The sequence below is a fragment of the Xenopus laevis genome, chromosome 3L (genome assembly GCF_017654675.1).
Source record: "Xenopus laevis strain J_2021 chromosome 3L, Xenopus_laevis_v10.1, whole genome shotgun sequence".
NCBI classification, from domain to species: domain Eukaryota; kingdom Metazoa; phylum Chordata; class Amphibia; order Anura; family Pipidae; genus Xenopus; species Xenopus laevis.
The window spans coordinates 17,165,644-17,178,653 of NC_054375.1; the positions used below are offsets into that span (position 1 = coordinate 17,165,644).

General features: G+C 40.4%; 1 protein-coding gene across 1 annotated transcript; it reads right to left on the minus strand.

Annotated features, from left to right (window-relative positions):
• Positions 1-7,595: 7,595 nt before the first annotated feature.
• On the minus strand, positions 7,596-12,698 carry LOC121401409 (hepatitis A virus cellular receptor 1 homolog). Its single transcript, XM_041586016.1, has 6 exons — positions 12,523-12,698; positions 10,970-11,305; positions 10,275-10,330; positions 9,595-9,712; positions 8,862-8,889; positions 7,596-7,968 (listed from the first exon to the last, which is right to left on the minus strand). The coding sequence occupies exons 1-6, from the start codon at positions 12,587-12,589 to the stop codon at positions 7,878-7,880; spliced, it is 696 nt and encodes a 231-aa protein (XP_041441950.1). The 5' UTR covers positions 12,590-12,698; the 3' UTR covers positions 7,596-7,877.
• Between the last annotated feature and the right edge of the window lie 312 nt (positions 12,699-13,010).

Consider the following 13,010-nt stretch of genomic DNA (forward strand, 5'->3'; position numbering starts at 1 on the left):
AATACAGTTCTTACAGCATCACTGTTGGGTGCTAAATTTTCAGAAGAGTCAGTGGAGCCAGCTCAAGATTTGATATAGCTGGGGGCGAGAATTTTGACAGCACAAATGATTGTCATGTTACCAGAGGAGACAAAGGAGAAGATAAGAGCTGCAATAGACAAGCTTCTAGAGAAAGACTCTTTGTCCGTGTAAGTAGAGATGTCGCGAACTGTTCGCCGGCGAACTTGTTCGCGCGAACATCGGGTGTTCGCGCTCGCCGGAAGTTCGCGAACGTCGCGCGACGTTCGCCATTTTGGGTTCGCCATTGTTGGCGCTTTTTTTTGCCCTCTCACCCCAGACCAGCAGGTACATGGCAGCCAATCAGGAAGCTCTCCCCTGGACCACTCCCCTTCCCTATAAAAACCGAAGCCCTGCAGCGTTTTTTCACTCTGCCTGTGTGTGCTGAAGAGATAGTGTAGGGAGAGAGCTGCTGCCTGTTAGTGATTTCAGGGACAGTTGAAAGTTTGCTGGCTAGTAATCGTTTTGATACTGCTCTGTTATTGGAGGGACAGAAGTCTGCAGGGGTTTGAGGGACATTTTAGCTTAGGTAGCTTTGCTGGCTAGTAATCTACCTTCTACTGCAGTGCTCTGTATGTAGCTGCAGTGGGCAGCTGTCCTGCTTCTGATCTCATCTGCTGACTGCTGCAATAACAGTAGTCCTTGTAAGGACTGCTTTTATTTATTTTTTTGTTGTTTTACTACTACTACTACTACTACTACTATAAGAGCCCAGTGCTATTAGTCTAGCAGTGTTGGGGAGTGGGACTGGTGTGCTAATCTGCTGCTCCTAGTAGTTCAGCAGCACCAACTTTAATTTTTTTTTTTAATATTCATTTTTTTTTTATTTTACTTTTTTTTATTTTACTACCGCTGTAGTAGTGTATAAGTTGACCTTTTAGGCATTGTTTGCCCAGTTTTTTTGGCCGCAGCCACTGAAGCACAGAGGCCAGAAAAAATATGCCATATAAATGCTGAAAATAGTCATTTTTTGCCATACGTTGACTCAACGTATATGGCAAAAAATGACTATTTTCAGCATTTATATGGCATATTTTTTCTGGCAACTGTGCTTCAGTGGCTGCGACCAAAAAAACTGGGCAAACAATGCCTACAAGGTCAACGTATGGCAAAAAATGACTATTTTCAGCATTTATATGGCATATTTTTTCTGGCAACTGTGCTTCAGTGGCTGCAACCAAAAAAACTGGGCAAACAATGTCTACAAGGTCAACGTATGGCGAAAAATTACTATTTTCAGCATTTATATGGCATATTTTTTCTGGCAACTGTGCTTCAGTGGCTGCGTCCAAAAAAACTGGACAAACAATGCCTACAAGGTCAACGTATGGCAGTTGTTTAAAGAGAACAGTAGATTACTAGCCAGCAAAGCTACCTAAGCTAAAATGTCCCTCAAATCCCTGCAGACTTCTGTCCCTCCAATACAGAGCAGTATCAAGCAGATTACTAGCCAGCAAACTTACTATCATCTGTCCCTGAAATCACTAACAGCTCTCCCCCTACACTATCTCTTCCAAGCACACACAGGCAGATTTTTCAGATACATTTTTGCCCTTGATCCCCCTCTGGCATGCCACTGTCCAGGTCGTTGCACCCTTTAAACAACTTTAAAATCATTTTTCTGGCCAGAAATGTCTTTTCTAGATGTTAAAGTTCGCCTTCCCATTGAAGTCTATGGGGTTCGCGAACCGTTCGCGAACCGCTCGCATTTTTGCGCAAGTTCGCGAATATGTTCGCGAACTTTTTTTCCGACGTTCGCTACATCCCTAGTCAAGAGTGGAATCAGAAAATTTTAATTCATCAACAGGTGAAGATACAAATGAGATGGTGGTAAGTCAATGCCAATCTAACCAGGGGTCAGACTCTAAAAGAGATTCAATGGGAAACTCTAACAAAAGACTCCAGTCCCTGGGGATGGGGAGAGGAGCCTTGAAGGCGATTCAGTCATTGAGTACCTACCTGAAGGGAGCAGCACTGATGGTGAGGATGGACAATTTAGCGGCTGTGACTTACATAAAGAAGCAGGGAGGAATGTGCAGTTGGAGATTAATGGAGGAACTGCAACCGATTATGCAGTAGTTGGAGAAAAATTTGCAGAATTTGTCAGCCCTCCATCTTGCGGGAGTACAGAATATAAAAGCAGATTTCTTAAGCAGAGTAACCATGAACAAGCACAAGTGGAAACTGAATCAGGAAGACTTTCTTCAGGTAGTGGAAAAATGGGGCTCGCCATACATAGATTTGATAGAATTGAATTGCAAAGTGGAGAAGTTTTTCTCGTGAGGCCACTGTGCTCAGGCAATGGCTACGGATGCTCTGGGTCAAAGTTGAAAGGTAGGACTGCTATACATATTCCCACCAATTCCACTAATACCAAGAATTCTGAGAAAGATAAGAACAGAAGGAGCAGATTCCTCCAGATTGGCCAAGAATGTATTGGTATCCTCTCCTCAGGTCAATGATGTTAGACAGACCATGAGAGTTACCTCTCAAGAGGGATCTATTGAGACAAAAACCATCTTTTACAATTATTCAACCAGAGAAAATAATTCTCAGAGCTGTGCCAGAGTACTTTCCAACGGTGGTGAAAGTATTTCACCTTAATCAGGAGGCCGTGTTAATATCTTTCTTCTGGAAGGGGTCACCTGAGCAAGAGAAAAGATGGCATATGTTGGAGGTGGTAAGATGCCTATAGATATATATCAAGTGCACAGAAGCTTGGAGGAAGGGACAAGTGGCCTCAGTCCATACAATTAGCAGACGGGTCATAAATTGTATAAGGATCGTAAATTGTAAAAGGATTACTTTGCCAGTTAATGTTGCCTGCTTAATATCATTTGATGCTGGACATTACTTTACCAGTTAATGTTGGATGCTTAATATCATTTCATGCTGGACATTACTTTGGCATTTTGGCCAGTCAGTGTGTAAGTTTCTATGTATATTATATCATTAATAATAATATCAATATACCTCAACCCACTTACTAGGGTTTCTGGTTCTTTTGAGCAAGCAGACAATGAATCCACACCAATGAGCGTATAGTAAAGTGATGTATTGTAAAATAAATCAATTGATTGTTCTACATAAATGATTACACTTAGACTAAACAAAAATTACAATATTTACAGTTACACATTACACAAGTCTACATAGTTGTTACCAAAAAGGCAGGGGAATAGAGTTCGGCTTCATCTCTGCCTTCCCCTCTGGTCTTCATTCCTCACATGTCTTGTCCCAGGCTCCTGCCTGGCTCGCCAAATATGTAAGATATGGACAATATCAATATTAATATGACATATTAATATTAGTCCATAATAATACAATAACTGTAGGTTCTAACGGGGAGGTTTGGCAAAGAAATGACATTCAACCAACTGTATTACTGAAAAGAAAATTTATGTATAAAATCAAAACACACTAACACAATTACAGAAAATAATAAGCCATAATATGCACATAAGGAAAGGTACAAGAAAAAAACAATAATCTATAATTCAGAATGATATTTGCAATGCATATAAAAACAACCAGTGAGACAAATCAACAACTCTAACAAACAATAATCAATATCTACAGTATGTAAACAAGGAGAAAAAGGTTACAACAACTAATTCAAACAATATGCTCTAAACCCTCTTACACCTATAACCACATACACATAAGTAATAACTGTCAATGACAAAGAGACACTGAGATAGTTACCAGTCCTTGGACAGCACGTCAGTCTCTGGGCCTGCAGAGTTCCTGTTTAAAGGTGGACCCCTGTACACAGAGGTCTGTTCCCCAAAACAGAACTCCAGAATGTACTTTGGACACATCTTTTATACTGTTTTTAGAGCCTCACCCCCCACAAGACAACTGGCTAAACAGAAGCTCAGATGGACTCTTGTTTCTTGTTAGATGACATAACTTTCCCGCACCATATGTAAAGGAAGGCTGTTGAGATCCTGTAATCGCTTGATCTCACAACAGATTTTTACGACAGGCTCTTTGCATACTATTACAAGAATTTGTAGTTAGCCTTCATTTACACATTATGACGAAACTGTTAAGTCACATATCACCACCTCAGGGCCAACTGTTTATCTTGAATACCCTGACGCCTCAGGCTCTTTCCTGGGTCTGTCTTTGTCTATGACTATTCTTTTGATCCCAGAGACTGCAGTGTTATCAGATAACTGTTCTTTCAACTCCCTGTCCCAGCATGTGTCCTTTTACCTGTCTCTTTGGCATTAACATTTGACATTATATTCACACATAAAATATTATATACATATAAAATCTTCCTTGTGAGGCTTATTTCTTACAAATCCCCCCCTAGAGGGCGAAAGAATCCTCTGGTGATAGAGCCCTCTATAAACCTTGATAAATTATATTTTCGACAGTCCTTAGAGTTGTTCTCATTCTCCAAAATAGGAGTAGTCCCAAGAATATAACCAGAGTCTGAATGAGGATCAGTATTTTAAAAGTTAGTTGAAGAAAAGGATGTTGGGAGGCATTATATACTTGATCCCACCACATCGTGTCAACAAGTTCTGGTAATGCCTCCTTTGCTTGCTTAGTCCTTTGCTTGATTTGGAGGATATGTTCACTTGTCCGTTTCATGAGCATGTGTACATCCAGTGTTAAGGGAGGAATAGGAACCGTAAAATTGGGAATTGCCTGTTTGAATATTTCTTCATATTTACTCTCTATTTGAAGATTTGAAACATCATGGTAAACTGGGACAGGGTGCACAATACGACCATTGATCTTCAGAATTTTATTAACTATAAGGCAAAAATTTGAACTTGGTAATTGACATTCATTTTTCCCATATGTTAGTTTGGAGATACCCGTCACAATACAGAATTTGCCCTCGCCCACATAAGCAATTTTTAAGTTATCCTTATGCCATTGTGTCAATCTTACTGCACATGTCTTTGAAGACTGTTCATTGGCTATATCATCTAATCTATTTTCATCCACTGGGATGAATCCACAGGTAGATTCCATGCCATCAAATACATTACAACGACAAACATAGTTTCCACTCTCTCTAGAACAGCATGAGAGTTGAGGAGATCTCCATTCATCAGAGCGTTGGAGAACCATCAGCTTTGGTGGTTCTTTGAATTCTTTCAAAACACTGCCTTCTAAACTACCCAGGGAGTGTACTTGAACTAAATTTGGGTAAATCTCATTAGTGGGTATAATGGGCAATGAGATGGTGAGGGGTATATACAAACTGTTGGAATTACCACAGTTTGTCTGGTGATTTTCCCAAGTTCTCTAATGGTGCACATAGTCAGTCCGGTCCCAGTCTCACCATACCATTTCAAAATTTGTTCATCTGTAATGAAATCAAAAACACGCTCAAGTTCAATATCCCTTAATACATCACTTAGTTTGCTGAGCAGATAATCCCCATAAGAAGTACAGGCAATGGCTTTGCCCATTTTGTTTTCTTCGGCTTCTAAATTATTTAAAGATATTAACGTGTTAAGTTTTTCCTGCACCTGAGTAAATAATGAAGCTATTCTATGCATATTGTACACTGTGACCATTTCTTCATCCTCTAAAGTTAGCTGAGAGTCAAGTATAGGTTCCAGCAATTTTTGTTTTAAAATTTTCCTAAGTTTATCATCATTGTTAGACAAAATATTTAGGTCAGCTCTATTCCAAAGAGACATCCCTGAACCAAACAGCCCAGATACAGTTCCTATCCAACCTTCTATGTCCCTCTTGGAACGTATATTATTTGTTTTACCATTTCTTCTCCAGAATGCGAGTATCTTATCTTTCATAAAGGTATTGTATAACTCAATGGTTTGAAAAGTACATATGTCTTTAGGTAATGTCCATTTGGAAAAATCTAAGAGAATAGGAACATGTATATACCTTACATTGTTATACAGAATGTTTGGGATGCTCTGTGCAACTAAACCGCTAGGGGACATTGGTTCTAGGTGAGGGCATTTTTCCCCATCTTTAATTTCTATTTGGATCCCTTTCCCCCAGTCACCTTCAGCCCACGTAGCTTCAGGAGCACATGCAATAGTCCCATCCTGAAATAATGTAAAATTTTTCTCTAAATGTATTTTCATTCTGGGTTCCTTGGTGACATTGGCCCATTCAATTTCAGTAGTTTCATGCAATGAGATCCCTCCTGGAAAAATCCACTGTAAATGTTTATCAGTGAGGTTTGTGTAAGGAACTGTTATATAACATTCTATAACTGCCCAAGAGCCTTCAGGCCCACTGATTTTATTCTCGGTGGAGTTGACCAGGAAAGATTTAGCGCCAATACTCAGAGAGATGATTGCACTTATGGACATTAGTGCCTTATTAGAGTTAAATTAAATACAAAATATGTTAAAAAGGGGTTGTGTCCCTAAACCTACCTATGATTTAAGCAAAGTGTTTACCGATGCCACATAACGTTCATGCCAAGGTTTGACTGCAGTAGGACAAGATAGTGACACAAGGTCAAGAGGCAATTAAAGATCACGAATTTAACAGTAGAGCAAGATGATAACAGTGAGTGTAAGGTAGGATGGTAAGACAAGTGCCAGTAGAAGAGCAAGATGTTGAAAGGAGGGGCCAGATGCAACAGTAGAACAAGATGGCGATAGCAGTGGCAAATGCAGATTAAGGTGCTAAAGGTTTGGCAAGATGTTGACAGTAGGGTACACCAGAATCACAGCCTGTTACACCCCAAACAACAATAGGGCAGGATGGTGACAGTAGGGCAAGTGGCAATTGTAGAGCAAGATGTTGATGGTATAGGAAGATGGTGACACTAGAGCGCCCTGACCACATTCTGTACCTTCTGATAAACAGTAGAACATGGACAAGGTGGCGAAAGCAGGGCAAAATGATGATAGAAAACAAAGATGGAGATTGTTGGGCCAGTGGCAAGAGTGAGCAAAATAGTTAAAGTAGGGCAAGTGGCAACATTACAGCAAGATGGAGACAGCAGGACAATATGTTGACAGTAAGAAATGATGGTGACTGTAGAGCAAGTGGCAACATTAGAGCAAGATGGAGTCAGCAGGACAATATGTTGACAGTAAGAAATTATAGAAATGATGGTGACTGTAGGGCACTCTGAAACCCCAGCCTGTAACTGATCAACAGTGGGATAAGATGGTGACTGTAGAGTAAGTGGCAACATTAGAGCAAGATGGCAACAATAAGAAAAGACTGTGACTGTAGGGAAAGTGGTAATAAAAGGGCAATATAGTGGCAGTAGATGGTGAAAGTAAGCTAGGACAGTGGCATTAGGGCAAGTGGCAACAGAAAAGAAAGATGGTGAAGGTATGGCAAGATAGTGACAGTAGGGCACCCGACCACAGCCTATTACATGCTTTGCTGGAACACACCCCCACACCCCTACCACTACCTGTTACACCTCAACCACACTCCAGCTACCCCCCCCCCAGTCTATGATACATATAAATCCAGTGAAACCCCTTATAATTTCCAGTGTTGCCCAGTAAATGCAGTCCTTCAGTTGTTGTTGTTGATCTAACTGGAACAACTACAGAAACATCTCATATTTAGAGAGAAACTTTATTTTTCATTCATTCATTCTTATAGTCTCTACAAGAGTCTGAAAGGTGTGTGGATAGAAAATGAGGTTTTGGGTGGGGGTAATTTGCTATAGCATGAATAGTGTTTTTTTCCCAGCATGCCTTATGTGTGGGTTTCAAAAGTAACGAGACACAATGTCAGCTTATGCCTTAGGCCCACGCTGAATCTAGTGGGGGAACTGAGCGAGGGGTACACTGGGAGCCCAACAACACTTTCTTATTAACTAGTAGAAACATAAAACTTCACAAGTTTTCAAATTTAATATAATAAACATTCTCTGCCGCTGGGCTCAAAGCATTCTCCAGGGCGCTGAGGCTTGAGTCAGGCAAGTTACTGAAATGAGACCATAATACACATGTTATCAATCATCAAACGCATTCTTATACCTGCACTGTTAAAGGGCAAGTCAGTGGTATCTGAGTTTGCATTTCCCTTACTTGCAACCATCCTGGAATAGTAAACATTCTGCTCCCTCTGATATGAATCCATTAACAGAACTCTTTTTCATTGAGCTTTCTGTTTATGGCGCTGCTCTCTTTCCCATGGTCACAGGGAAAAGCAATGGACCCTACTGAGATTCCATCTAATTTGTATATTTAGCCCTCTGTTTAGGGATGCTTTCTCTACCTCTAGGGATGGTTTCTTTACCTCTAGTGATGGTTTCTTTACCTCTACGGATGGCTTCTCTACCTCTAAGGATGGTTTCTCTGCCTCTAGGGATGGTTTCTCTAACTCTTGGGATGGCTTCTCTATTTCTAGGGATGTTTCTTTAACTCTAGACATGGTTTCTCTACCTCTAGGGATGGTTTCACTACCTCTAGGGATGGTTTCTCTATCTCTACGGATGGTTTCTGTGCCATTATTCGTCTCTTTTAATGCAATTGTTCTTAATTTATTAACTTACCTTACTCTGCCACTATGGGTGGTTTCTTTGCCTCTAGGGATGTTTTTTTACCTCTAGGGATGGTTTCTCTACCTCTATGGATCATTTCTCTATCTCTACGGATGGTTTCTGTGCCATTATTCGTCTCTTTTAATGCAATTGTTCTTAATCTATTAACTTACCTTACTCTGCCACTATGGGTGGTTTCTTTGCCTCTAGGGATGTTTTTTTACCTCTAGGGATGGTTTCTCTACCTCTATGGATCATTTCTCTATCTCTACGGATGGTTTCTGTGCCAAAATTTGTCTCTTTTAATGCAATTGTTCTTAATTTATTAACTTACCTTGTTTTTCTACATGGGTGGTTTCTCCCTGAAATAACATCATTGAGAGCAAACATTAGAAAATAAGCTTGAATATAACAGCCTGATGTTAGAAAATAAACCAGTGCTATTGGTTATGAACATATATAAACTGAAAGCAATCCCATGACCAGTAAACTGGAACATGTCAACAGTGAACGTAGCACCTTTTAAAGGGGTAGTTCACCTTTAAGTTTTTTTTTTATTTATTATATTGTTTTGAATTATTTGCCTTCCTGTTCTGACTTTTTCCAGCTTTCAAATGGGGGTCACTAATTAAATCTAAAAAATAAATAATTTGTAAAGCTACAAATGTATTGATAGTGCTACTTTTTATTACTCCTTTCTTTATATACTTTATATACTTTCTATGTAGTCCCTCTCCTATTCTTATTCCAGTCTCTTATTCGAATAAATGCATAATTACTAGGGTAATTTGGGACCCTGGCAGAAACTGGAGAGCGCTGAATAAAAGCTAAATAACCCAAAAGCTAAATAACCCAAAATACAAAAAAGTAATAAAAATGAAAACCAATTGAAATTGTCTCAGAATATCAGTCTCTACATCACGCTTAAAGTTAATTCAAAGGTGAACAACCCCTTTAAGTTTTAAATGCCTATTAGGGGGCACAAGACGGTCGATTTCAAGGAAGGCATACCTTCCTATGCCCATGTCTAAGTAATCTATATAGGAAAGAAGTGCAGATAGACTTACATGTATACAGGTACAGTGACAGACCAACCAGGAGCACCAAGAGGAACATCGCAATTATAATACTCGACAAGGTGTTGCCATCAGGTTTGGTTTCCAGATCGAACAGTTCTGTCTTTCTCTAGAGCACAAGGAAGTGAGAACAAGGCTGGCACATCATGATTTGTACCTACTTATATTCTGAGACAAACCTACATTTGTACTGCCCCTTTCTTTACCATTATTTGAATTCAGGGGTGTAACTATAGGGAGGCTGGGCCCAGTAGGTATAGGGGCCCCATGAGGCCTGATAGTGGAAGGCCTGATAGTCCCTGGACCCCCCAGTCCAATGCTGAGCAAATGTACATTAGGAGGTTCCCTTTTAATAATTAGGCGAAGAGACACTATGGATAAACTAAGATGGGGTTCCTCATAGCTTGGCCGTAGGATAGGCCCATAACACAAAATGCTGCAGGATTTGCTTTGGGTAGTTAGGAACATGGCCCCATACATTGTAAGAACAAGCAACCCACACATGAGGCCACTTCCTAACAAGGAGATCTCCTCATTAAGAATTGCCCTCAAGTGCCAGTTGTTTGTTCTTTCTGGGTAAGGTGCCAACACATGGGTGAATATTCCCATGCATTGTGATCCATACATTGATTATTGATACTGATTGCGAGACAATGAACTTGAAGCCTTACCAGAGCCACGCTTTCCGGAAAGGACGTTGTAGAGAATAGAGTTGAATCTTCGACCGCTGCTCATAATTAAATACAAATGATACCATTAAACAGGACTCGCCATGTAAATCAAATGATAAACTTACAGCAAAAAGCTGTTTTTACATAAAGCACAAGACATGCATTTAAGCATTTATTCAAGAAATGTGTAATGATTGTAAAATGAAAAGTTGCAAAAAATACTCAGCATGTAAACTATAGAAATGTATAAAATATATAAAATACTTTAGGTGCATATTCACTTTAAAGGGCTCAGTCACCTTAAAATGAGGTTTTAGTGTGATGCAAACAGTTATATTGTGAGACAATATATAATCAATCTTAACCTAAGGTTTTTTTTAATTATTAAGCTTTTTGGTTCAGCAGTTCTCCAGTTTGGGACTGTCTGGTTGCTAGGACCCAATATATCCTAGCAACCAGGCAATGGTGTGAGCGAGAAACTATAAGATGAACAGCAGAGGTAACTATTGCCATAAAATGGTAGTCTCACAGAGCAATATGGGTTTGTCTCTGTTGCTGGGGTCAGTGACTTCAATCAATCAGCATTAAAAATCGCAAGCTGGAAAAAGTTAGAAGGGGAAGGGAAATAATTACCTGCTTATAGAAAATTCTGTTGATATTGACATAGGGGAAGAAACTCTAGCAAAATATCTCACCTTCATGTACCTCTAGAGACACCTTCACCTTCTGGTCATTGAACAAACCAGGGGTCTCCACCCGGCAGCAGTAGGTTCCGGAGTCACTGAGGGTCAGCTGAGTGATGGTTAGAGACACGTCCCCCTGTGTTATGTTTCCCCATAATCCATATTTTTCTGATGCTTTCCAGGTCACTTTCTTGCCATTAGTCCAGATGATCCCATTGTTACATTTAGAAATTGGGCAGCTCCCTCGCCCCCAACACATAGTGATTGTACCTCTAGTAACAGGGTATGTGCAGGGTAACAGCACTCTTCCCCCCTCTAATCCGATTACAGGACCCGATAGTGACAATGCTGTGCAAGAAATAAAGTAATTAAGTGCAGTTTAGGGATTTGGATTCAGAACTATAAAAAATGTGCTAAATAGCCCTATACCTCCCTTTCTGATTACAGTGTAACAAAGTGTACAGTGTAACATCAGCAAACCAATACTGCCCACTAATCTCCCTATGTTAGACAGCAGTTCAGCTGATGTAGTGCTGGTAGGCAGGATTTTTATTGGAAAGTACACTTGCATCTGATATTAAGTTTTAGATACATGAAGGAGTTAGTGGTGCAAACTGGTAAATTTTAAGTGGAGACTATTGAAAGAAAAGCCAGTTTTATGAGCGACACTGAAATGAGGAACTGCCCATTTCCTCTTTCTCTAAAGAGTTCAAGGGAAGTGCGAACATTAGTCAACATTAGTTTCATCTGTAACCTTGTTATGAGCTAAGGGGGGCCAGCCTGAAGGTCAGTTAGGGTGAGATTTGGGGTGGGTTCTTTTTTGTGCCCTGGGTACCCCTGGAACTATAGCAGGGTTACTGTCACCCCAATGTTTCTATATATCTGTAACCTTGTTATGAGCTAAGGGGACCCAGCCTGAAGGCCAGTTAGGGGGAGATTTAGTGTGAGTGCTTATTTGTGCCCTGAGTACCCCTGGAACTATAGCAGGGTGACTGTTACCCCAATGTTTCTATATATCTGTAACCTTGTTATGAGCTAAGGGGACCCAGCCTGAAGGCCAGTTAGGGGGAGATTTGGGGTGAGTGTCTATTTGTGCCCTGGGTACCCCTGGAACTATAGCAGAATGACTGTTACCCCAATGTTTCTATATACAGTATCAGTAACCTTGTTATGAGCTAAGGGGGCCCAGCCTGAAGGTCAGTTAGGGGAGAGATTTGGGGTGAGTGCTTATTTGTGCCCTGGGTACCCCTGGAACTATAGCAGGATGACTGTTACCCTAATGTTTCTATATATCTGTAACCTTGTTATTAAGTGTTTATTTGTGCCCTGGGTACCCCTGAAACTACACTGGAGAATCACAAGGCTGGTAGGCAGGGAAGGGCACATAGACATGGTTTCCCCTGAGACTGACCTGGAATCACATGAATGGCCCTTGTGTTAAAGCAAATATGAACAAAGAAAATTAGGTGTAATGTTTTCAGTATTAAAGTAAATCAAATTTTTTTATACTCTATAAACCATGTACGTTGCTTTTTTATGTTGATGGGTCCTTTACATTCTCCTACCTGGTTGGAGCCATACAAGGAGGCAAATCCAAAGGGAAAAACACACCCTGTTCTCTGACCTCCCCATGATCGTGCAGCTGCTTCACTCTAGGGTTTGCTTCACTCTCGGCAGGTTATATGCAGTGCCTTTCTTTTGGGTTTTCTGCAATGTTTTAGGCTTCACATACATTTTGTAGAAGTAAGAAGTGAAAGTTGAACTGCTTTCAGACAATAAAACAGGAATTTCATCACGAAACACGTTTGTAGGTGTTTTTTCTTTAGTTTTATTTTACAAAACTCCAGCAACTATTTGGTTGCTAGGGTCCAATTTACCCTAGCAACAAGTCAGCGGTTTTTATGTGAGACTGGAAGATAAAAAGGAGAGAGGCTGAATACAAAGATAATGAATAAAAAGGCACATTTCCCCACTCAGCCAAAAGCCAGTGGTGTAGCTATAAAAGAAACAGATTTTGCTTGGGGGCCCAGGAGGTATAGGGGTCCCAGTTGGG